Raw genomic sequence first — 27,773 nt, forward strand, 5'->3', positions numbered from 1 at the left:
AATACGTATATTTTATTAATCCACTGCTGTAGCTTCATTACTTACTACTATTTCTATTCTTTAAAGAATGGAAATTTTGTTCATTGAAATTGACAAAAATTGCCATATACAAAAAAAAATATTTTTTTTTTAATTGTTAAATATGTTAAGAACAGAATTTCCTTACATGATAAAGGCATAGTGGTAGTCTAAATAGGAAAAAATGAGCAGATATTAACTGCCAGACAAATTCATGGTTCCTCGATGACTTAAATATGAAGGAAATTTTACAGGGAAAAAAAACAAAAACAAAAACCAGCCACCATGAAATAGCTGTACTGTAGATACTTTTTTGGAATATATCATCTGAATAGGAGCAACATTAATTTCTAGCAGTTATGTAATATGCAAAATATTTTATCTTTTAGGTTGACGATCCAGAAGCATATAGTGAAGTAGCTGCAGAGTGTGGGATGCTTGCTGTGGTCGTTGTAACTAACTTACCTAGAGATGCTGCCATTGAATGGCATGTTACTGCAGTAGTTGATGACCCACTCCACAGAAAACATTTTGCAAAGAAGATGTTATCAGAGGGCTTCCAAATGGATTGTGAGTCTGTGAAGTCCAGTTCTGCATCTTGTGCATCAGTCTCTGTACGTCTGAGCTTGATTTTACCTCCTACTTCTCAGCTTGATTTAGATGGACCTCTTCATGACTTAGTTTCTATGTTTGGACAAGCTGTTGAGAAACTTTCAGAAGATTGCAGTGCAAGTCCTTTGTCGTTTAGAGCTTTCTTCAAGAAGGATGTCTTTGATATTGGAATGTTACAATCAGGTAAGACTTTGGATAGAAAACAAATCTTAATACTAAGCATTTGTTTTATTTGTTTTACCTCTACATAAGGTTTGGTTACAAGAAAAAAAAAGTTAAAAGTGCCTTTCAAGGAAAAGCCCAATTAAGATATGTTTGTTCTTTTGACGCATACTTCTCAAGTAGAAAGGTTCCATTCTTGGAGACATTCAAGTCCAAATTGAAGCTCTAGTTTGCTTTTTCTGATCCTGACTTTCAGCAGGAGATTGGACTAAATGATTTCCTTTTTATCTGATTTCTTCTGTGATTCTATAAAGAAGAAATTGCCAAGAAATCTGGCAGCCTTAGGGTCAAACATAAGGGCCATGAATCTTTTGCTCAAACATTATTGAGCAGTAGTCCATTTTTGTCGTAGAAGTACGTTCAAACAACAAAATGTCTTGTGTTAACAAGAACTTTTTGGAGACTAAATAATGGAATATTAATATTCTGAAACAAAAAATGCCATTGCATCCCAAGATAAGAGGGTGCCAGTTTTTGAAATAGGCTAACTTCTTAGCAGGTTAATTAGACAGATTTTTTTAAGTGAAGAAGTTTAATGTTTTTCCCAGTTTTAGTTTTTTCAAAATCACATTCCATTATCAAGTAAAAAGAATAAAGAACAAAAAATACAGTGTTGCAGCTATGATTTATTTCTTATGCGGTACATCTGTATTTTTGGCTGTACTCAATTTGGAAAAACTAATATTATGCGAGAGCACAAAAGCTTCTTTTATCTGTCAGGCATACAAAACTGGTAGATCATACTTGTATTGAAATCAGTAAGAGCTTTCTATCAATCTGAGAAGGAGCTAAATCAGATCCTTCATCTATATTTGTCTCAAATATGCATGCACTTTAAAATCTTTGCAAACCACAACTGATCCATACTAATTAGCTGACATAAATGTTAGCGCTCAAATATTCTACTGTCCTATTTTTTTTCTTAACCTGCAGCAGTTTTTGAAGAAAATTCAACTTGACATTGTTTAATAGGTTTAAAGTACAGGAATTGAAAGCTATAAAAATGTGGCATAGCATAAGCATATTTAATCCAGGAAGCAAGAAATGAACATATAGTCTGACAGAATGTTGTTGTTTTTACTACATCTTGTTTAAGAGCTAAAAGGAAACCTGATAAAACATGTTTCTGGCATGGGATTAACATTATCATTTTGCCTGCTCTCTTTCTTATATTTCTCAGGCCATAAAATAATTACTTCCAAATAAATTTAATTTGCTTTATTAAATATATTGCACAATATGATGTGTAAATTGTGTGCATGAAAATTCAATTTTATTCATGTTACACTAATAATGGCCCAGATATGGAAAGTTGTTTTGATATTCGTATATTCATTCTAGTTGTGTTCAGATCTCTATACTGTCATAATAATTCCTGTCATTGTAGCAATTTTATCATTATCTTCATGGATAAGAAATACATTATTCCAATCTGTAGAATATATAGAAGACATTAAACGTACAAGTAGCACTAATTCATTGACGAAGACTTCAGAAATAACTTTTGTCTACTTAGGAAAAATTTCCAGAAAGTTTGTGTGATGGGAAGAATATGCTATTTGAACATAATTTCTCATATTAAAAGTTGTCTTTTACTGTTAGTTTCAAGACTGCTACACATATGCATAACATGATTTTCAACCAGAAGGGTAATTTTTAATATATTATTAAGACACAGCAATATTTTAAGTGTCCAGTTCTTGGTGCCTTGAAAAGCATATAGGCTACAGTGAAACCTTCTTGCCTTTCAAAAGGATTAAGCCTATTAATGAAATATATCATTGACTGTCTTTTATACTATATTTGTAATTATATTTCTCATAATTGAAAATGTACTCAAATATATATTAACACTCAGTTAAACAAGCACTTTATAAGGACTCCAAGAGTCATTTCTCTATATCCTAGACAGTGTCCATAAGCAAGATAAAATAGTTTGGTTTAACTCTAGAGTCCCTATAGGCTGTATACCTGAATCAGACCTTCCTTTTGATTCTTACAGTATTTTAACTGTTCAGAGATTGCTAAGCTCCGATGGCCATGCTTTCTTTCAGTTTATTGTAGTATATTTTTATGTTCTTTTTCCGCTTTAAAGTGGCCCTCAAGTTTCATTTACAAATAGCCATTAACTTTTCAGCCTTATTCCTAAATCTGGATTCAGCACCATGACAGGAAAAGTGATGATTTTATTACCCAGAAGTTTAATTCATTACCTTATTATTCATTAATAAATTTAGATGCTTACATTTAATACACCTAGGCAAGTTCAAATAAACAACTTCTGCTTCTGGAGTGCTCATGGATGCATGAATCAGAATGAGACAGGCAAGTCACAAGAGGAAACAGTCCTGATATACAAGGTAGAACTATTATGCATCTTCTCAATTCTGAAGGTAGCTGAAATTTGCTTATGCCTGCCTTTATAGGCTTTTCTAAGATATTGAGTGTGTAGATGTCTTTGTAATAATATCTATTACTTCCAAAGGTTAGTTTCTGTGCCCAGTTGGCTGCCACAAATTATTTGCACTACTGAGGTAGGTAAAGCTGTTTTTCAAAAAAAGAAGTGTTCTACTAACAAACTGAATAAAGCAGGAATGTTCTGATAATGAAAATCTGAAACGTAATGCATGGAGTTTTAAAAATGTTCTTCTCTTGATATGGCTGCCAGAACACAAATGATACTGAGAGAGCAGTTTTTCAGTTCCAATTATTAATTCATCTCAGGTAGCGCTGGTTGCTAACCATCTGTATGATGATCCATTACTGACATGTTTGATCTTCAACATGTGTTAGACATTGCTAGTCCCACAAGTAGACCTGTCCTTTTGGAGTTTTCAACTACAATCAGATCCATTGTCTGCTGGGGAATGATAATATTAATAACCTAACAGGGGATGCTAGACACTGCTTTTCAAATATTTTTAATGCAAAGCACATCAGACAGATGTACCTGTAATGGAATAGATAGAAATTATTAAAGATAGGGAAGGGATGAGGAAATAACTATTCCTCCAGTCTTGCTGAAGTTCAGGTGGAATTCCATCATGTCATAAGATTGGTAAATAACCTAGAAGAATTCTTGAAAGAGGTTGAATTATAGTGTATTATCTCTTCTAGCAAAAGCATGAAAATGAAATAATTACCTTTTTTTTCTTAGAGTAAAACTTAAAACCACTTGAGTGAAAGAATGCTGCCACAGATAATCTCAAATAAGCTTCTGATGAGACTAATGCTTTTTCTGATGCAAAGAAATTGAACATTTATTAGGAACAGTCCAAATAAATTAGAGAAGCCTGTTTGTACCTGACACAGTAAGATGAGAACAAAGAATATGTGTATGTACATATATGTATGTATATCTATATACACTCTGCTGTAAACAGATTATTGGAAATTGCTATAGCAAGTATTATTGATGTCAAAAGAAGCTAAAGGTTTGTGATGCAAATTTGAGACAGATAGCTTTCTGTCATCCAAAGACCAGATGTAAAGTTTTATTGAACTAAGTGTAGTATTGATGGCAAACTTCTGAGAGGCAATCCCTGCTAACATATGAGAGCATTATGGACACCATGCTGAGACTGCAGAACGCATAGAAGTAGGAGGATTAGATTAAGCTGACATACGTATTTAGTAAGATGCTGTTAAGCCTTTAGAAGTCTTTAACATAAATTTGACTATTTCTTTCTTGTTCTCATTTAAATATGCATTAATATAAATGTGTCAGGATGATTTGCTATACCATCCATTTGACTAGATTATACTTCAGTATAGGGAAGTTGAATGCTCATAAATCATCCCATTATGATTTCACAAGCCTTGTTCACAAGATGTATGCAAAATATTTTTGAATATTTATTAGGGAGTAGAAAAGGTTCTGCATTCACCAGAACATCATATTACATAATCCCTTTTTAATACTACAGAAAAAATGAAGGGAGAATATAAAAACGCAAAAGCAAACAGGAATAGAAATACAGTCTGGTATCAGCAATAAAATGAATATGTAACCAGTTTAAAATGTGGCTCTAGTTTGTAAGTGCTTAGAACTAAAAGGCTGTTTGTACTCACACGTTTATCAAGCTTCAGCTATACTACACTTAATTTAAAAAAATAATTAGAATACCAATTAAGTAGAGTTAAACCAGACTGGAAAAAATCTTGCTTGAAATGGGACTGTTTCTTCTGGAAACGGAAGCCCTTGTGATTAGGCACTCACCTAGGAATCCTTGAGCAGAATCATGTCAAACATACTGCTTCTAAACTAAGCATTCCATTAATTAAGATACTGCATTTTTAACACGCATTTTTTTCTAGATGTTTTCCAAAGTATGGGGTTTCTAGTATTGATAGACGTAAGTTTTGCTGTGTAAATCTTGGAGAAGTGGAAGTGCACCAGGGGCAGATAATGGTACATTTTTTAACAACATGTCTATGTGCACTAATCTTGCAAAAAAGTAAAGCTGAATTAATTGTTCAATATTTATGTTCTTGTTTGTCCTAAAGGAACATGTAGTGAAGCCAAGCAACTAATGGCTAATTACTGACAGACATATTAAAAAAAAAAATAGATTCATAATCCAACTATATTTCTTGATATATGTCCTGATTATCACAGCAGTTGCAACATCAAATCTAGATTAAGAAGACAAGATGTAATTTCTAGTGAAGGTGTTGGAAACAACACCAGGAATTAGTACTTCTGAGCCTTCTGAGATTTGAAAGTGTGTTCTGAGGAATTTGTCAAGGCAGTACCACAACATTTCTTGTCTTACTGAGATTACCAGTTTACAAGAATGAGGAATTTCATTTTTTAACAAATAAGAAAACTTATTCAAAGGAAGATATCAATGACAATATAAGGTGCTATGTATATGTATGTACAAATGTACATATCACTTTTATATATGCAGTCTGTGTAATTATGAGTCTGAGAAATCACAGGTGCAGGCATTTACAACTATATACCTAGTTACATAGTCAAATAATCTGTTTTTTCAAGGTTATTTATAGAATGTATATTGGGCAAAACAAATGGAAATCAAGAACAAAAGTAATTGAGTAGATACAATGATTTTAAGAAGTTTCTGCAGCTTTAACTCTCTGGTCATTCTACAGAAATATGGGCAAGCAGCTCCAGTAGCAGCAATGACTTCAGAGGAACACAGTATTTTTTATCTTCTGTCTAGATTTCAGCATCGCTGATGCAGTGATTCTTGTGTACTTACTGTGTTTTTTCTTTATTCATTAATAGTCCCTTAGCTACTAGTACAATAAGAATAAAGCAAATGAGCATGGAGTCAGACATTCCAAGAATAAGAGTGGAGAACATGCAAACAGCATTTTCAGTATTGCAGTATTGCATCTCTCATCACACATGGATCTAATTGCAGATGTGATGCCACCTTTTGCCTTTCTTTGAGATGAAAATATAATTATGACTACTTACGAGGGGGGGAGTTCAGTACAGATCTTACAGTTCTTTGTTGATCCCTTTTTCAGTAGGTAGGGAAAGTGACACTATAGATTGCCTCAGTCCAGAAGAAAATTCTAATTGCTTTTTTGCCATAAGGTAAACCAGTGTAACTCAGTGAGTGAATTTCAGTATTGAAATTAATAGGAGTTAAGAGTAATAACATGCTCAAAACCACATTCTAGTAACTTCCAAGATTTATCTTGTAGCTTCAGAACAACACACATCAAAAATTTAAATATCCTATCAGATTATCCAGCTGTTAATCTACAAGTGATCCCTACAGCATAGTTTCAGGGGGTTAAATTATTGCCTACTTTTCAGGTCGGAATGATGACCTTTTCCCGTTCCCTTAAAATATCTCAGAGTCTATAAAAGGACACCCTTTCAACATTCAGCTGTTTAGTCCATTTTTAAAACTTTTCTTTAGTCTTATTCTTATTTTTCATTGATCCCAATGTCCATAGTTTTAATCGTACCTGCTAGTTCAGTTTGTTACCTGTGAAACACAGATACTCCTTTTTCTTCCTGTTAACATCCTTCAGATATTCATAAGCCACTATCAAGTTCTTCTCCACAATCAGCCATACAGATGTTGCTATATCAAAGCAAGCTGTTCACAATCAACTATTTCTTTCATTACCAGTATTTTTTCCTATTCTTTGGAACCATTTTGGTATGTTATGTAGTTAATGCATTGTGCAGAACTGAAGGCAGTTTTTTTCTACATTTTGTACTAACTAGGAGAGCACTTATGATAGGCTACAATTTGTGGTTAGAAATAAATTTTATTCATATCTGACCATCTTTGCAATCATTGATTAATGAGGTAGTTATTGTGGCCAACAGATAATTTGGCCACACATAAATATTTTTAAAATATCATGATGCTGTCTGAAGAAGGCTAAAAACTGAGCCAGTTTTTCTACCAAAGCTTATTAATGTAGGCTAGAAGAAAAATCTGAGAATTTGCCAAACTGAAAGAGGAAAATTTCACATTCTTTGGGTTTTCTGTTAAGAGAACAAAGAATATTTCAAGTATAATTCTTCAAGCAGCAGAACTATGTTGCTACTCAAAAAATAGAGAAAAAAAAAACAGTTAAATTAGTCCTTGGGGAAATGAATCAGACTATAATATATATAAGCAATTAGGAAACACTGACGTGATTCATGAGTGTGTTTGAAATGACATTTTAAAAGGGTAAAAGCAGTTAAATTTGGTCTTGGGCTACAGAGGTGGCTTTGTAATCTTGTTATTGCTATCCAAAATATCCAGCTGAAGGACCTAATATATTAAATTACTGCTAAAAGGCTGGAAGTTTTTGTATCTGTTTTCAAGGCTACGTTGTTACTATACCTACTACACTTCACTGTGAACATCTCATAAAAATATGGGGAAATAATTTTTTGTTGGTTATCAAAGACTTGCAGATATTTTTTTTAAATAATGCTGCTTCTTGAATGAATTTTCATAGGAAAGTGTATTATACCTGGACTCACTTTAAAGTATATTAAGTTCCTATTTCAGAGCAGTGGCCTTTTTTCTTTTAGAATAAGAAATACATTTTCTAATCACTTGGTGCCTAGGGCAGGTACCAAAGTTAGAGCTTCTTCTTACTCGAAGCATGTGATATCTGAAGGTTATGTATTGCATAGCTGTATATGGAAACCTTGGCTAAAACTTTAAATTGAAATAAGTTCTTTAACTGATTCACTCAATGTTGGAATAAACACTTTGATACAGAGCTATACCAATGCAGCTGTTTTAGAGCTACCTGTGTACAATCTCACATTTCTTTCTGAATTCTGCTACTGAAATCTAAGATACATTTATAGGTTATTTTGTGCTCACTACCATGTTTTCACATGTGTTTTTGAGTTTTTCAGCAAAGGAATCAGTAATGTCTCTCTTCTTGTTTTCGTTTTCTTTGCTCTCTTTTTCTATTTTTTTCCCCTCATTGAAACAGATTAATAGGTGATAATACTTTTTGATAAAGAGAATATGGCACTAAGGAGACTCAATACATTTATGTAGGTAAACTTAAAGATAAGCTCTGCATATAAATGCAATGCATTCCATGAATTCATTCCTATCAGAGATGTGTTCTTCTTCTGAAAAATACAAAACACTTTATTCGTTTTTATCATTAAGTAGCAATAAAAAGCATAATAGTGAGATTCTTAATTATCAGATTCCTTGAAACATCCATACTTGTCCTTAAAGTCAGATTATTTTCATTTTTACAGACCAAAAGCTTATATTTTCACATTTTTTGAGCTTTATGAGTTACTAATAAGGAAGAACAACTTCATCTTTATCAGGTGATTTTGGAGGCTTTTTCTTTATTTAAAAGTATTTTTTATTTTTGCCCTGTTATCCCTTCAACATTTTCATATCAGTAGTGTAAATTCAAAGTGTGCAGAAAAGCATAAAAAGTAAAGCAGTACAAGTTTGAGTAAAGTAGACAGCAATTACATAGTGTATTTTTTTGTGTGCTGTCTCTCAGGGCAATGATGGAATTGTCTGGTATAAAGTTGTATGCTGTATGACTGGAGAATTTTGATTAAGAATATTTTTGCAAGCTAATGACTCAGTGAAGAGTAGATTTGTTGCTCTTGCAAACATTTGTCATATTATATAGACATTTAGGTTCGTAAGGTTCTTAAGATATTGGCAGATGCTAATGAAAGTTAGATTGGTACATGATCTCATGCATATTTCTTTCATTATTTTCTGGCTGAATTCCTAGGCTATTTCATAAAATTGGATTATTATTCCTTAAATATATATAATAAAAATAATATGTAAGAAGAAATAATCTTTTTTATTCTGTATTGTGCTATTCTGCTTCACAGAAATTCTTCAAAAGAGGCAATATGTAGTGTAACTGTGAATAAACTCTATTTGTGGTTGTGGCCCACAACGTCAGTGATGTGACTGTAGTATTATGTCTCACTGAAATCTTAAAAAACGTTGTTTTCTTAGGTTGGAAAAGGATAGATATTCACATCTATGGGTCTGAAAATAATTGCCACAATATTGCTTTTGCAATTTTTTTCTGAAAATTTTACTGATGAAGCTGATTGAAATGTATAGTTCATATCTTACTTCCTTAACTGGCATTTAAGCATTATTATATATCTTTATTTAAAAAGTAAAAGCAAAGGAATTAAAAACAAAACAAATGCATCTCTTTTTAAAAGTATTTTCCCTTATATAGAACTAAAATGTAAAGTTGTCTCCAGAGCACTGAATAATTGAGAGAGATGAAAAAAAGAACTCAAAAAAATATACATTATTAGATCTATTTTCCTGGTGTATTATTCTCTTCAGTATGATTCAGTATACAAGCTATTGGGTTGAAACAGCATCTCACTTGTTTTACTCTCAAGAATATCACATCCATACATTGATGCTGTGGATGTACATTTGAAATATACAAACAGCATTTTATTTATGGCACAAAAGCATTAAGTGACTTGCTATCTTCATACAAAATGGTAAAATTATACAGCTTTATTTTTCCTGAAGCTCTTGGCTGAAGTTTACAGATGCTAGGCAACTTTCAAAGTCAGGTGCTCTTTATAGGAAGCGTTCTAGTGAGACCAGGTAAGTAGAGCACTGAAGAATTGTTCATTGAAATGCATGCCTTGTTTCAGAAGGAGCTATGAGATCAAATCTGTTCTGAGATTGCTCTTCTGTTGGGTATAACTATATAATTCTAGAATTGTCAAGGGATCTTGTCATTTCTATAGTGAGCATGAATAATTGAAGTACGCCTAAGGTATTTTCTACAGATATATACATGAAGATAAATATGTTCTAATTTAGCTGATTACACTATTTTTTCTTTGCATTAACTGCATAGAATGTGATTGGAATTATTTTCTTTCATAACATGTAGCATAGCTTACCTGCTGTGATTTAATCAGGTATTTTGGTCACTCAAACTATAACAGTAACATAAATAATCAGGATCTCTATCTTTAGATTAGGCCTTTTAAAGTTTACTTTTCTTCTAAACTCAAATATCTTTTTTTGTTGGTAATTGTCTTTAACCATCGTTGTATGCAAATCACTTGAACTTTTCATCTAATACCTTTAAAAATTCAGATGCACAAACCTCAGCTGTTTAACAATGCTTTCATTAAAAGCACTGCTTGTCATTTTTGGCTTAACTTGTTGGAAAATGTGAAGGAGTTTTGCAAAAATTTTAAGCACATTAAGATTACCTTTTGATAGGAAACATGTCGTCTAATACTTCCTGGCTATGGAGATTAATGCTGTAATACTTGCTCTACATAAAGTTTACCATATAATATTTCTTAAAAAGTGTCTTTGACGGGTATTAATTGGGAGGAATATTCTGGTGTTTGGTGTTAGGTGGAAGTTATTCAAACAGACTGCATACAATGCTCTTTTACAATTTTCCTTGTATTATGTTTCACTTTTCAATGAATACACTACAGACAGGCTGAAAAGCATAATTTTCACCACAACCCTATTCAAAGTCAGTAATTATACTAAGGAGACTTAACAATTCCAGGGTACAGTGTCATATTAAAGAATATTTGATATAAAGAATATTTGGTATATTTTTAGCACTGAGTTGGCTTGAAACCCTCAATTAGTTATCTTAATCTTAATTAAAATATATCCAGTCAGTTCTTCCCACTACGCCATTAAGGAGAAAAAAGCAGACATCTTCTGTTAGATGGTAAGACTTATATATATTTTCCATAGTAAAGTAAAACATAGGAAAACTTGTTTTTGTTTTCTGGCACACAAATAAAACTTGTCCAGGCATTAATGGAAGAGTATTATTCACTAGCCAGGAGGAGCTATGGAATTAGGGCAAGAACTTGGCCCTTTTGAACCAGAGCGATCATACTGAGAGATTGCAATCTCTAGTTCTTCTGAAGAATGATCCCTGTTCTCATGTATCACAAGCCAAGACACGTAAAACAAGCCCAAGTTTCAGAAAGTACTGAGAACCTGGACTGTTAAATTGGAATAAATCTGAACACCAAACATCATTTGATATTGATGTTTTGTCCTTTAGGCAAAGGAAATCCTAATATATTGGAATTAATGGCAATTACATTATTAACGTCATTGGGAAAGAATTTCAGCAGTGTGGAAGAGTGAAACTTGAGGCTGATACAGTGTACCAATTGCAACAAAACAAGATGTAAGAACCAGCAGCAGTCTAAACTTCCTAGATCCAGAAAAAGGAGTTGTGAGAATATAGAATGCAGAATATAGCAAGCGGCATTATTAAGAAAAAGCTTCTGTTTTAAAAAATGTTGATCTGTACAGAAAATATGATAGGTAGCAAGTAGTGAGCAAAACTATGCAGAGTACAAGAGTAATTCAAAGCTTGGATTCTATTGGGTGTTTTTTTTTTATTAAATTAGTAGCCATTAATATTTTTTTCAGATGAAAAATAGTGGCATAAAACCAAAAGAAATATTATAGATCATACCCAGTCCTCACACCAGTCTACAAGCAGCACATCCTGATGGTTGTTGTTGATATATTAGAAAGAACGGTTTTTTATTAACAGAAAGATAATAAGTATTTTAATAGAAAATATCCTTCTTTAGACTCTTGATATAGTGAAATAGTTATACGTCTCATGTGAACTGTTGAGTGCTTTCCATTGCATGGAGACATCTGGAATCCATTTAAAATAGGGATATGGTCAACAGCTCGAGTGGTTTATCTTTTATGAAGGAGGTAAGTAGTTCAGCTTTGCTTTAGATCATGATTCTTAAGCAAAATGGAGGATGTTTTTTGAAGCACTTCTGATGCAATATGCAAGTTAGTGATTATTATGAACATGCCTTGCATGATGAGGTCTTAGGTTTGGTTTTAATTTGTTGAATAGATACAAAAGTAATGTCAACTCTCAGCATACAAAATAACTTCTTAGTTATTACTTTGTAATGATAGGCTGTTTTGTAAGCAGAACATTTCAAAGCCATTTGAAATGTTCAGTTTCTTTGATTAAGTAGACTTTGAAAACGTGTCATTGTTGTCCCCTCTTTGATTCCATAAATTTAGCTGGTATTTGTGCAAGATCACCAGATTGCTTAGAAAAATCGTGGTCTCCTATATAAAGCACTGAGAACAATTACTGAATTTAGATTTTGTTTGATTTATTAAAGTTTTTCAGAAGATTTTTCTGTCCTTACAAAAGCAGTCTTTCACAAAACTTAATGTGTGTGTATTTAGGGCTCTGCCTTGCAAATAACCTTCTTTCACATTGATTTCATGTACTTATATGATTAATTTAAAATTTTGCCAAAATAGTAGAGTGAGAAAGAGGAAATTAATAGTGTATTTTCAGGGTTTCTGCTGACTCATTACCTTGTAGTTTAAAAATAGAGTATTAAACAGCTTATGTACATTCACTTTATGGTATACAAAATTGAACTATGGCAGTACTAATTTAGCCTTTTATTCTTTGAATAAAATCAACTGATAATTAATATTGTTGTTTAAATGATTCTTACAGTAAACCTCATGTCATCAATTAAGAATGGCAAGGTGGTATGATTAGAAATGATTATGTTTCATTTACTGCAAAACACCTGTAGATAATGTGGTTTGTAGTGTAAATATCAATCACTTCTTTAGAATACAAAATAGCCATGAACTATTATTTTTCAGAAAACCCTTCAAAATAACAAATGAAATTGAAACCTTAAGAGAATAAGGGGAAGCTGCAGGAAATACCATTTTATCACTTATTAGAATATACTGGCATTGGGTCAACTGGGAAGCAGGGGCACTATACGACAGTAACATGTACAGCATTATGCAAGAAATTCTTTACAGTGAGGTGATGGAGCACTGGAACAGGCTGCCCAGGGAGGTGGTGGAGTCTCCTTCTCTGGAGATGTTCAAGACCTGCCTGGATGCCTACCTGTGTGACCTGCCATAGGGAACCTGCTTTGGCAGGGGGTTGGACTTGATGATCTCTGGAGGTCCCTTCCAACCCCTACAGTTCTGTGATTCTGTGATTATAAATTCTTCACATGTATATGCACACACATTGCAAATTGACAGATTTGAAACAGTTATTTTAAAGAGTTATAAATTAGTGTGTTTAAGAAAATTGATCTAGTAATCATGGCACTAGGTGAGTATGTATGTACATACCTCATCCATCCATAAAGTAATTAAATCTGTGTGCACTTTTCTGAACTGAAGCTTGTCTAAAATTACCTTTCTAAAAGTGGCCCCATATAAAGACAATTGAAACAATAAGAATCCTGCAGCAAAATTTTAACATGCCTGAAAAACTAAGTATCTAGTAGCTAGAGGATTGTGACAAATACCTTAAGGCATAAGTGGAAATTAGAAAATTAATTGAAAACTGAAATTTTTTTCATTGCCTCCATAAACACAATTTATACATGCAACTTAGCCTTAGAAACACTTCTTGCAAAATGAATGCATTTTGAACAACCAATTATTAGTATTAAAAAAAAGGTTATCTACCATGCCTTAGATACTTTCTGTGCTTAAAAGCACAATAGCTTATTCATTTTTCTGTACTGTTTATGTCTTTACAATGTGTTTTTATAAATATTCATATTTTCTTTTTTTTTCTTGTTATTCTCCTAAACAGTTGAAATTTTACTTCCAAAATGTAAATAAAGATATTTCAAACTTTTCCATGCAAATAAAATGAAAGCTGATGCTTAGGTATCCAACAGGATGCAGAGATAAAGTACAGTGAATGTAGATCCTCAGGAGAGACTTAATTTAGACTTGATTTATCATTTTCTTCCTTTTAGAAACTTAAGATATTCTACAGTGAATTCTTCACTTTCACTTGTCTGGTTTTTCTAATGAAAGCTTGTCACATACTGTAGATTCTTTAGTACATTACAGTAAAATAACATTTACAAAACTAAAATATACAATTCCAATGTATGGTTATTAATAAAGGTAAAATATGCACTAATACATTTCTGTTATTTTGACCAATAAAATTTTCATTTTTAATAGCTACTGGAAAAATTTATGTAAAAATAGATATTTTTTTAAATGCAAAAAATCTTATATAAAATTGTGTTTCCTCTCCTTATCGTTTTACAAGTCAGTTTGATTTATCCCTGCTTGGAATATTAGACTAGACGTGAAAGGATAGGAACATTTTACAGTTAAAGTACATATGTATGCACCATTGTATATACAGGTGAACATTAATTTCCTCTGGCTCCCATCTCTGCCAAGAAAATTTTCCACTTGTCAGTCAATTGATCCTAATATTATCATAGAATACAGAAAGCATTTAAAAATTTTAAACCACAGAATTCTTTTCCTTTCCCCACTCATATATTTAATTCCTACAGTATTTGGAAAGGAAAAACTTTGTTTCCTGAAAGTAGATGGTCATAGTCAAGACTGAAGAAAATTAAGAGAGGATGTTGAGGGAATGCAATGGGTGGAAAGGTCTGTAGGGGCAAGCAGATAATTAAATGGGAGCCTGATCATACCATCTCAGCCACCTCTAATGTTTGGCCATTTTTCCTGTCATTGTGGCTGCTGACTGTTGCTAGAAAGGAATGAAGGATGATTCTGGCCCCTTTCAATTTAATTCCTCTGCTTACTTCTGAGTTTGCTTGCATGATTCTGTCATGATTACATGATTACACAGAGGAGGATGTCATTCAGGTCCTGTGAGATTTTAATATTTATATGTTTAAGAAAACACTTAGGTGACAGTTGTTTCTTCTCACTCCCAATGTTCATTGGATTAAAATAGGCGATATAAGTTTAGAAATGAAAGTTGCATATCAGAGTCCTCGCTCTCTGGAATTTCTTTGCCATTGTCCCTATTCTTTCTGATATTATTTATGGCTTCTGTTGCTGATTTCTGTTGAAATTTTTCTGCATCATTCACATAGTTCCAATAACAATCTGACAACATAAAAAGACCACAGAAACACAAAATCATATCAGTAGAGCAACACAGTCTGCTTTCTTTACATTTCAGATCGTACTGTTTTAACTATGGTTTATAGGTAGTTTAGAGTTTTCTTTTTACCTTTTTCTTGCTGAACTGTTTCATGTTTTCTGTGTTTTTCATGTGTACATTATTTGTCTAAGCAGGCTGTTGACACTTTCATTCTGAATTTTTAAGAAATTTCAAATATTTTCTCCTAAGCTGGGATTCAAGCTCACTGGTTTTTGGAGTTCATTTTAAGTTTTCAGTGTTATGAAGTCTGTCTTGAACATGTTTTATGTCATTCAGTTTTCAAGCAAAACGCATCTGATTGCAGCTTAGCAAACCCATCTTGGCTTCTTCTTACTTTGCAGTGTCTAGCATTTGAAGTGTCTTTCTCTTCTTAAAATAGACACTGGCATTGACAGTCTCTGCTCAGGATTCTGCAAGTTTGTTTTCTAATATCCTACTTGTACTATTTCAAGTAACGGAAAACAAATGTTGGCCCTATGCTCTTGGGTCTTGTATTTGACAAACTGCTTCTCCTTCATTATTCTGAAGTTTGTTAATCTTAGAGGACTCTCACAAGAGATGCATAATTTTTCTTGCAAAGGCTGAGTTACACCAGAATGAAAAAACTGTGCATAATTTTCATATAATTGCAAGGTAAACTGCAAGTCTGGTAATTTGTACCAATTTGTACCAATTTGTAACAAGTACTTTCTGATCATTTAGAACTCTTTCGAAAAACTTCACAACTTTACATCTTTTTACAACTTTAGAAATCTTAATAAAATCCTCATGGAACAGCACTTCCCCACACTGATCACCTTTACTGAAAAAAAAACCAAACAGATTTGCTGGTACACTGTAATCATTAGGCAGTATTTTGCCAAACAGCTGCTGGTGTTCCTGCAGCCATAGTTCCTTGATTGACTAGTAGTGTTCTGTTTGCAAAGTGACAGTTCCATATTATCTCATTTGAAAAATGTTCTTTGACCAGATATGAATCTTTATCTCTTCCTACAGGCTAAATATTTCTGCATGTTTGGAACTAATTGCATCAGCTTCATTAATCTGTTTCGCGATCTTAAAGCTCCTGAGGGTGTTTTAATCTGGTGTTTGAGGTAACTTTCTTGATCAACCCCTGAGCTTCATCCTGTAACTGTGAACTGGACTTGACTAGTTCACTAGGTTGAGTAAAGCTGTTTGACTGTGATTGCTGTTGCTTGCCTTCTTTATGGATCACAGATTTTATATCTCATAAATCTCATAAAAAGTCAAATAATGAATAGTAAAGAAATAGAATTTATCTAAAATTTATGAAAACCTTTTGTTGTCCCTAAAAGCATAATCATGACCTTCTGCTGAAGTGAGTCAAACTTGTAGCCATAGGGAACATTTCACACAGACTGTATTGCAAGATTGAAGCTGAAATGAAAGTACAGATAGTTTACAGCCATTCTGTAGGCTGTGGACCAAAAAAAATTATAACTCCTGGAGTAAGTTCAAACTGTTAGTGATTACAGAAAGGCTGTCATCTTGCTCAGTGTTCTGTCCATGCAGAGCTTGTTGAAATTTCATTAAATGCAGCATTAGTGACATTTCCAAAATAATGTGAAATTTACTGTAGCAAAGAATTACCTGGAAGTAGAAATTCCACTGTTCTGGCTTTTTCTTATTAAGCATATGAATTGTACTTTGACCTTCTGTTTCTCAACTATTTTCTTGTTATTTGTTTAAAGATGAAATCTTTTTAATAGCTGCCACTATTATCATCAAACCATTATCAGTTGATTTTTCTTTCTTATGTATTCTCATTATGTTTTTTTTTTCTTGTGCCTTCAGGGATATTACATTGGTCTATCATGGAATTTAGTAGATAATGTTTTTAGTACAATAAAAAGATATATCTAGATGTAGCACAATTGTATCTTTTAATTGCAGGGTACCTGAGGAAAGAGTTTAGCACTGTCCAACTGTGTTTTGTAGAAAGAACCTAGAGACAGGAGACAAAAGTAGTGACTAATTCAGGTTTTCTTAGTAAGCCTGTAACAGAAATTGAACTTTTGTCTACTGAATTCTTGCCAAATATTTTCTGCAGCCTACTCTCCTGCACAGGCACCTTTCCAAAGTGAAAAAAGGCATAATAGGAAGATGATGTATACAGATTTAAATTAAACATACACAGTTCATGAAATTGTGGTTTTACTTAATTCAGTGGTAAAAAGCCCTTTGACTTTAGTGGAGTCAGGATTTTCTTCAGGTCAGACCTTTTTTACACTCTTAGGTCTTTTTTCTTTTAATTCCTTTTATGAAAAACACACTGATCTGAAGAGGAATAAGGTTGGTTTTGTCACCATTATTCTGACATTTCTCTTTTTTTGTTGGGGTTGCTACTCTTCCATTCTCATTATATAAGTAGTATTTTATCTTTTGATAACTATTAATTACATCTCAGTAAAACACACAGTCATTTACATTGCGACCACAGAGTAATAGTTAGGGTAAGGATAGATTTTTAAAATTGAAATTAGTATGTTTTAAACTTAGAACCTTCTTATTTGCCATTAAAATTATGGACAGCTTTTAAGGTTAGTGTGAGTTCATTTTGTTAAGTAGGATATTTAGTGATAGTTTGCAGATTAGCAATCAGAATTTTAGATGAAAAACATGGTTTGCTCCTGATAGTTAAATTTGTGATATTTGCTCTGGTTACATTCTGTTTCTTCTCTGATTTTATTTCTTTAATTTTCTTCCTGAATACAGTGAGTGTTTTCCTCCTATTTCCTCCTATTTTTCTCCTAAATACTGTTATGGCAGTGAAAGATTAGAGTTCACTGAGACATAGAAAACAAGAAAGAGACTTGGTGGCAAAATGGAAAAAAAAAACAACAAACATAATCAATGCTTTTAAAAGAGCCTGAGAAGGAAAGGTTTTTTTGTTTGTTTCGTGGTTTGAATTGTTGTTTTTTTTTTCTCTATAATGGTTGTAAATGATGGAACCACTGTAAGTAGTAAAATCCAGATTGGGAAGTGTCATACAGTCACAAAATAGTCTCTTACACAACATATTGACACCGGTTCTCATAAAATCAATTGAGAGAACAACTGCTTTCTTGAACAAATTATTTTTTGGAGGACTATATTCCTCCATTCTACTTCATCTGCTTATCATCTTCAGAGAATTCTGAGTTGTACTTGATTTAACTTCAATGGTTTCAAAAAGAATACGAGTTATTATTCAAGTTTATCAACTCAAAAGATGTATTCAATATGTATACAAACTGAGAGAAGAAATCCTTGAAAAGAGTAGCCTTGCTGAGAAGAACTCAGGGGCCCTGGTTAATGGAAAACCTGACATAAGCCAGCAGTGTGTACTTGCAGTCTGGAGAGCCAATCTTATCCTGGGCTGCATCAGAAGAGGGTTAGCTAGCAGGGACAGGGAGGTGATTGTCCCTCTCTGCTTTGCCTTCATGAGGCCCCAGCTGGATTACTGTGTCCAAGATAGACTGAAGGAAGCCTGGAAAAGAGAAGGCTGTGAGACCCCATTGTGGCCTTCCAGTATTGAAAGTTACAAATGTGAGGGAAATCAATTTTTTACATGGGTAGATAGTGATAGGAAAAGGGGCAATGGTTTTAAACTAAAGGAGGGGAGATTTTGGTTAGATGTCGGGGAATTTTTTTACTGAGAGAGTGGTGTAGTGCTGGAAAAGGTTGCCTACAGAGGTTGTGGATCCCCGTTCCTGGAGATGTTTAACACCAGGGTGGCTGGAGCCCTGGGCAATCTAAGCCAGTACTTGATATAGTGGCTGGTAACCCTGCCTGTGGCAGGGCTTTAGAAGTTGATGATCCTTGAGGCTCCTTCCAAACCAGACCCCTCTATGACTCTATGCTTATTCCTCACAGGATATTGTGCTCTGGGGAGAAGTTATGTGCAGGATTTAAGACAAAATATGCTTATGAAAGTTTAAAAATTCCAATGAACATGGCATAAAATTTAAAAGATAAATTAAGAATAGAAAGATCTAATATATAATGTCAAATTTTAAGTAGTTTTAATTTTGTTCTATCTTGCCTTCTGTTTTGAAAGTGAAGAAATTAAAAGCATTAATGAATTATATCTGCACCAAATCACTTTCCATCATATCACCTCTAAATTATGCCTCAGTAGTACTAGGAATAGAACAGTAAACATAAAAATAACTGATACAAAAATGAAACACATCTACTCATCCTGCAAAGGTGAAATTACTATTGCTTTTTTATTTGTGGTGCCATAGATAAGGCAGGGCATATATGTCATTTTCTTTTGACTGTTTGGTTTCAGTCTTTTGGTTTATTTCCTAACAATGTGTTTGATTTAGAAAATATTTTATTCCACTGAGCTGACATGCTGTTGACCAACAAAAAATCTTGGCTTACAACATATGTGTAAAACAATCTTTGAAGTGGTAGATACTGGCCTGGATAACTGGAACTTCAGTTCCATGTAAGTAAATGAACAGATATATAAATAAAGGAATATACTCTACTCTTAGCATGAAAGAATTAAGCCTTGTCAGTTAAAATGGTTTCTGTGATTGTGATACAGACCAAAGACTAAGAATGAAGAATGCCATAGCTTTAGGCCAGACTTTTCAAACATGGTATATTTAAGACTAATTTTGCAATCATATAGGCTGTAGAATTCATAATTCTAGAACAAAATTAAGAATAGAATTCATAATAGCATTAACATACCAATGGAGTATTATCAAGAGTTAGTTGCATACACTTATTTCTTATTATCAGAACTAATATCAAAGTCATATTCCTATAATCTTTTCAAGTACAGACATGTCAGATGTAGTGTAGTATAAACATGTGCCAAACTGTATCTTTATCTCAGAATATTTTCTCTGTGTTTTTTTTTTCATAATATGATAGACTAAAGCTAATCATTGTGTAGGGTTTTGGCACTGATTCATTGGCATTAGGTGAAGATAGCATGCAAATTTGACTAGTACTCCAAGAAAAATTGAAGAGCACTCAATCTCAAAATAGTTCTTCATAAAACCATTTAATTCCCACCATATGATAATATCCAATTATTTAGAAGTCACATAATATTCAGTATTGAGGCATCTTTTGTTTCCTGGATAAAAACATAATTTTATGTGTATTTAAGCAACTGATAATTTATTTTCATGATGCTTATAACAAATAAGGTGTTCATATTGGACCCTACATGGATTTCCTTTAAAAGTAGTGATTCCTTTCCTTGAGTTATTTTGAAACAGCATAACAGCTCTGTTCTGCCTGGCTGACTTAATCTAGAAGACATTTGATTGATTCAGAGGTGACAGAAAACTGTCATGATTGAAAGACCTGTTATTAATTGATAGATAATCAGTCTTCAGTGAAATTAGAAATTAAAACAAAAACTGCCAACTGGCTGGCATTGATTCAGTTTATAAAAATAGGAGAATGTGTTCAGTTAATATTGTTATGTAACTGTAGGTAAAGTTGACAATGTTGATGAGTGTAGTGCCTGAAAATTTTCCAAATTTTCCAAATTTAGAGTGGAGTCAGAATTATTTTCTTTAATTCTGTTCTAAACTATTTGGGTTTGAAGGTTCTTTGACATTTGTTTGTTTGCTTGTTTGTTGTTGGTAGTTTTGAGGTTTTTTGTGTGTGTGATTGCTTTGTTTCCTTGTTCAGTTTGGGGTTTTTGTTTGTTTGTTTGTTTTTGTTAGTCTAAGGTGAATTTGATTCTTCAGGAGTATAAGCATGTGCATATAGCTTGGATGTGATGTGCTTGAAGCACAGCTGAGTATATGATTCATCTATTTGACTTCCTTATGTACATATTGCTGCAAGTGTTGCCACTAAGACAACCTCTGCTGTGCATGTCTTTGGGCAGATTTAAATAGCTTCCTTTATTTTAATTAGGATGTCAAAGAAAAGCTTCTTTGTTTTTAACACTTAAAATTAAGCTTGGTCTGAAGTCTAAATTTAGCCCTACAGCAACAATAAATGCAAAGACAATTCACTTTCTTGCAGTTGCAAAGGTAAACTGGAAAAGAAGACTGCAAAGTAGTAGATCTGGGTAAGACGCTTCCAGTTTATATAGTTTCTTTTCTAATTATAACTGCTTTTAAGCAGCTGATCTATTTGCTTTAAAATTTCCCTTAGGCTAGAAATACTGAATTGCAAACTTCTCTATTCTGCATATTTTTAAAACTAAATTCTTCTGAGCAATAGAAGTGATAAGGAAAAGCTTACCAGACAAACAGATATCACTATATCTCTCCATAAAGTGTGCCTAAAGTTTACTAGACAAATACATAGCACTGTATCTGAATAAAGTGTGCCTAAATCATTCTGAAATTAAAAGTGTTACATTGTTCTGCATGAACACTGATTGTATTTCCACTTGAAGCTGGTTTGTTAAGACTGGAAAGCCATTCAGGAATAACTTTGAATAGTAAGGGTTAGCTGATCATTTAATGTGAGGGACTATGCAATGCAGTTGTCTGCAATAATAACTCAATTAGCCAGACACCCATTTAAATTCATTGTTGCTGTTAAAACTGAGCGTGATGCAATTCACAGTTGCCTGGACACCTAGGGTAAGATTATTTTTTTCTAACTGCCTAGAAGTTGACTGTTTTGTTTAACCTCATGGTCTCGGTTCTTTGTGCTGGGAGACAGACACCTTCAAGAACCGTTCATCCTATTTTGCAGTGGGATTAATAATCTTTTGGAACAGAGAGCTGTTTTGCTTTAGACATCTAGCTCTTAAACTGTTAAGTTACATGCAAATAGCTCCATCCTAAGTTTATAAAAGAATATGTTCTTGGCCCACAGCAAGTATTTTTTAGTTTGAACTTTCATATTTTAAAAATCATAAGGCTCATGACTAATATCGGTGAATCAATATGTATTCTTGTGAAGTATTCCTCCTGAATGTGATCAAGTCAGAATTAAAATAATAATTAAGACATTCATTTCAATGGCTATTCATTCTGGCAGGACAGTGTTGAAATCTGAACCTGTCTCTATAGATAACAGCCTATTGACTGTTCTGTGTCTGACTCTTTCAGAGGAAAATCTCAGCTAGTAACTTCATTCTGCATCTCAAACAGCCCCTTAGCCTTGTCTCTGTCATCTAGCTGCCACACTTCCCAGCCACTGTCTGACAGTTTGACAAAATTATATATAAATAACAAATATCCAGGTGATATGTAGTGAAAGATATATAGTGATATCCAGGTGAAAATACAGTGATAGTATAAAATACATTATTCTTGTACTTCAGTTTTTCCGTAGTGTATCTGATTGCATTCTTTATTTTCTGAGGTAAACTAATATATTTCATTCAGGAGCTGCAAAGCTGAGTGCTTAAGAAATACACCAAGTCTTCATTTTAGCATGCTTATGCAATTGATTTGTAACTATTTAATTGAAAAAAAAAAAAATCAGTCTAATCACTTTTAGTGCATAAGTTATATTCAGCCTGTAAATTCCTCATTATTCATACACAGAAGGATTTGTTCAGTGATTGTGACCCCAAGGATTTTGTTGATAGAATAATCTGCATTTCTAAAGAAAGAATAAGCAGCATGGTATTTAATTCTCTAAAAGAAAAGTTATGATGCACATGAAAGCATAATGGCATCTTACAGTTTTAAAAACAATATCCACAACTTGCTTGTCAATTGGCCTGTTCACTTGTCTATCTGTTCTGTACAGTCTTGATCTAATAATTGCTAATTATATCATTGTTTATCAGCTCATTTGAAACATCCTGAAATTCAGTCTAGTTCAGCAAATTGCTGTGCTTAAGGCATTTTTACATTCCAGGAAATTAGAATATCCCTAGAAGGCGAAGAATTAATAATAAAAATCCTCTTTTGTAAAAGATTATCATTACAGAGCAAATGGAGCAGATCTTTCCTATCTTAGTGCATTTAATATTCTCATTTTTTGCTATGAAATTTTGATGGAAAGACTATGTGGGGATCACTGTTTTATTAACTTGTTAAGAGAAAAATTTACTGAACCACTACAGCGTACTGATTTCAGTATCTGCTATATGGAAAAGCGACAATAGTAATGGATGACATTTAGACATTTCCATATGGCAGCTAGCTCATTCTTCAGATGTTTCATGATCTTGACTTTTCTGTCTGGTATTGTGGAGTTTCTTACTAATAGATCCAACCTTACTGAACCCTGGAACTTTGAGAGTAAAGCATTAGAGAAGCAAATCCACAGATCGTATCATTCTGTTGGAAAGGGGATTCTGACTGGTAAGTGGGCAATAAGTAGAAATTTTAACAGTACATGCAGGGCATTTGTGATCAGTTACTAAATGTTGTTTGAATGATCACGCATGCAACTACCTCTAGAGTGGAAGAGATTAACATATTTCTTGAAATCCATTATATATAGAGATGTCTTCATCTAGTTATCTGCATAACTATAAAATTACAAAGGTAAACATAATATCTAAGATATGTAATGAGAAGAAAAAAGGTAGATGTCAGAATAAAGTTGCTGTCCTCTAGATAATATTCTTGGAGTTTCTCAAGTACATAAACACAAATTGTCTTCCAAGTTGTTTTTTTGTTTTGTTTTTACTGTATATTTTATTTTAAAAAAATATCTTGCAGCTTAATCTTGGTGTCCAACACTGTTTTTATTACTCATTTATTAATCATTTTGGCATTGCATGATTGGAGTCTTGAAAAAAAAGAAGACCTCTGTGATCTTTCATTTCATTCTACAAAGTGAGTGATCCTTGTAAGTAGAGAGGAAATCATTACAACACAATTCTGAAACTAATTTTGATATGTCTGTTCTTCTGTCAAGCTTTTGGACAAATAGTAGTTTATTTCTCAGCTTGTTATGTTGATCTCTTAGAAATCTCAAGCTGATTTCTACTATAAAATCTTAATCATTTAGGCAAAGTAAAAAGCCTTTGTATTTGTAGTATTAAGGTCATGCAGTTAAGTGATTTACAGGAATTATCTAGTTTATTTTTGCCAAGCCATTAGAAATATGTTCTGGAGATTATTAAGCCTAGCCCTAGAAATTGAAATATTTGACTTTCATGAGGTAAAAGAAATAAGGCATCCAATAATAATCCATTTTGTGCAGAAATGGTTTACTGCACTGGATTGTGAAGAATCTATACTATATCTCATAGTTTTTATCCTAAGATTCAAAAATATGAATAATTACTCTGGAAATAGGGATACATGTGTAATTTTCAAGTCAGTAAGATTTACTTCTGACAAATTTATACTGTCAGAAGTAAACTTACTGATATTAATACACCTGAGACAGGGGATTTGGAACTTGATGATACTTGAGGTGCCTTCCAACCCAGGCCATTCTATGATTCTATGAAGTGCAGAGTCCTGCACCTGGGGAAGAATAAACACGTGCTTATTTAGCAGCTGACCTGCTGAAGAGAGGCTCTGCAGAGGAGGACTTGGGTTTCCTGGTGGACAGCAGGTTGGCTATGAGCCAGAAGCACGCCCTTGTGGCCAAGAAGGCTAATGGTATCCTGGGATGAATTAAAAGCAGGTCAAGGGAGGTTGTGCTCCCCTTCTACTCTATGTCATGATGCCACATCTGTATCCAATACTGTGTCCAATTCTGGGATCCCTAGTTAAAGAATTTAACAGAATTTAACAGAGGACCTTAAAGATGATTAGATGCCTGGAGAATCTCCTTTATGAGAAAAGGCTGAGAGACCTGGGACTGGAGAAAAAAGAGAGTAGATCTATCAATGCTTGTAAATATCTGAAGGGAGGGTGTAAAAAGGATGCAGCCAGGCTTTTTCCTGTGGTCCCAGCAACATGGAAGGGGGCGCAGAAGGCCCAAAATGGAACACAGGAAGTTCCTTATAAACATGAGAAAAAAACTTCATTACTTTGAGGGTAACAGAGCAGTGGAATAAGCTGTTTACACAGGTTGTGGAGTTGGACTAGATGATCCCATGGTCCTTTCCAACCCTTACAATTCTATGATTCTGTGATTCATAAGGTGCTATTTCTAGTTTAAAAAATGAAATTCTAAAATTTAGCGATTGAGTTTAGGAACCTTAAACTCAAAATACAGACACAAAAGTCCCATCTAAGGCCTAAGGAGATAACTGCCTGTCTTTACACCACTGGCAGCCTTTGCAAAATTCAGTAAAGAGTAGCTCTATATGCGTCGTTGAGACCAAAAGAACTTACCTAAGGACTTCCAGTTACTCAGAGGCAGAGTTGGCAATGGCATTCCCCTCCCTGGATAATTTATGCTATGCCCTGGACCATCAGCATACTGTCTGAAATGTGAAATCATTGTTTTTCATATATCAAGATTAAAACAACAGGTGAGGAGTACTAAATATGAAGAGGTAGTTCATCTGAGAAATTCTGACAAGATCTACTGTATGCAAGTGAATCAGAAGCACTTTATTATACATTTAGAATTTCAAGACTGAATTATAGTTTTAGTAATCAGCAGTTCCCTTTCTCTTCTGTCTTTTTTTTTTTTTTTTAATATATTGCATGAAAGAGACTTATGGTACAAGTTTTATAAGCTTGCAATAAAAATATAACAACTGTTGTATTAAATTATTTAAGTTGTAAACCATTGTAAAAAGCAGAAAAAGTTATACTGACATGGAGCCAGAAAAATGATCATGATGGAGTATAAAATATATTGTGCTGATCACAACAGAATTTTTACCCAGTTCTGCATACAGTAAATCTTCATTTGGTCTCAAAAATGAAACTGTGAGTAGGATTGTAGCAAGTGGTTTGAAAAAAAAAAAAAAAAAAAAAAGGCATAATAAGATTTATAATTTACAAACTAGTCAGAACAAAAATGCAACAGTAGCCAGAAAATACCTAAAAGGTCAGAGGAGAGAAGAGCGGCAAAGCTGAGGATCAATGAACTTAAAACTTCCAAATTTCCCCTGAGAAAAAACTAGGATTTTGGAGGAATAAATAACCAAGTTTTATGTTTTGAGCAAGTAGGTTATGGCTTAAATACTTCACGTTATTTTTCATTAGAACTTTGGATCTGATTACATTAATACAGGTAGCATTTCAAACATTTGCCTCAATTGGTTGCTGAAAATGTAAACAGGACACAAATGTGGTTATATAGAGTTCTGACTGTATATGATAAGATCCAGTTTTCCTCATTGCTCTTGGTAAGTCAAAAATGAAATCTGATCAATTATTGTTAATCATCATCATAACAAGCCTTTAGCATCTTCATGTTTCACCTTGTCTTACCATGATCTGTATGACTCTAATGAACCTAATGATGGCTTCTTGTGGCAGCCTGTAGGTGAGTTTGCTTTGCCCCACAAGGTGGTCTGGCAAAATTTCAGTTGGCCAACAGTGTTCCGTTGTCTTCCTTGTCTACCCACATACGCATTCTGTTGTCGGCAACAGAAGGAAAAAAAAGATGTGCCTCATTCTATTTGATCTTTCTGGTAATTGCATAATTTGTTTACCTAATGTAATGTAGAATATACCAATAAGACCTTTACAGTGATTATATTCTTTCTGGGAGAATATCAGCCCTCTGTGAGCAGATTTTGATGGCTTTCTGTAGTCTGTCTTTCTCACTACCATGTTCTGTAGTGCAGAAGTCCCCTGACAAGTTAAGGCCCGTGGCATAAAGTATCAGTGTTGACCAAAGGGAGGGCGATGTGGGCATCTTTGCTTTACTTTAAAACTGACATCTTTTCTTGAACAATGTATTTCCTTCTGGCAGTACAGCAACATTGTTAAAACCAGATCATCTACCACAGATCACATTTTTAAAACAGCAGCAGGCACAAGGATAAAACAAGAGTATGTTTCCCTGTGCCTTATGGGTTGGCCTCCTTTCCATGGGAAAGATAAAGGTCACCTTTCCATCACTCACACTTTGTGTTTCTTATGAGTGATTAAAACATTGCATCCGTTTTTCTTCTGAGAATTTCCAATTTAATTAATCTGACTGAGCTGACCTTGCTTTTGGTAGAGATGTGGCTTACAGCTCCAGAACCTAAAATTGCTTTTGTAGAAACCAGTGTGCAGACAGAAGAGCTGTTCAGCACTGCTGATAGACTGCTCAGCCCAAGGAACAAGGAACCCTTGTGCTATAGGCCAGACCTGTACAGCTTTTCCATTCACTGAGAGACTATGCTATGTACTTTACCCATCACCCACATGGCTATATAGAGGCAGTGCATTTTGTATAATATTTATCAAGCATTCATAAGACAGTCAAGTTTGTAACATGATAGACTACTTTGGCATCAAGACCTTACGTAACTTCCAGATATTCTGTGAACAACTCCAGATACTGTTGGTGAAATAATGAGAGAGGCTTCTAAAAAGTGAAAAGTGTTAAAACTCCAAAGCAGGTGAAACATGTATAGACAGTAGTGCTGTACTGGGGTGCAGTTTTATCTTTCAGAGATCCAGCACCAAACACCA

The 27,773-nt window shown here is 33.6% G+C and overlaps 1 protein-coding gene across 9 annotated transcripts in view; it reads left to right on the forward strand.

The window, feature by feature from the left end:
• The window catches only part of DPH6 (diphthamine biosynthesis 6), a 177,770-nt gene that overhangs the window by 138,842 nt on the left and 11,155 nt on the right, over positions 1 to 27,773 (forward strand). For 6 of the 9 annotated variants that reach the window (XM_048947740.1, XM_048947739.1, XM_048947733.1 and 3 more), the window contains one exon: positions 408 to 813. In XM_048947740.1, coding sequence (XP_048803697.1) covers positions 408 to 813 — 406 coding nt within the window. Of the gene's footprint in view, positions 1 to 407; positions 814 to 3,112; positions 3,287 to 3,337; positions 3,387 to 11,932; positions 25,834 to 27,773 lie in introns of those variants that run through there. The other 3 variants (XM_048947737.1, XM_048947736.1, XM_048947735.1) reach the window with 3 other exon arrangements.

Source organism: Lagopus muta, chromosome 6, assembly GCF_023343835.1.
Source record: "Lagopus muta isolate bLagMut1 chromosome 6, bLagMut1 primary, whole genome shotgun sequence".
NCBI classification, from domain to species: Eukaryota; Metazoa; Chordata; class Aves; order Galliformes; family Phasianidae; genus Lagopus; species Lagopus muta.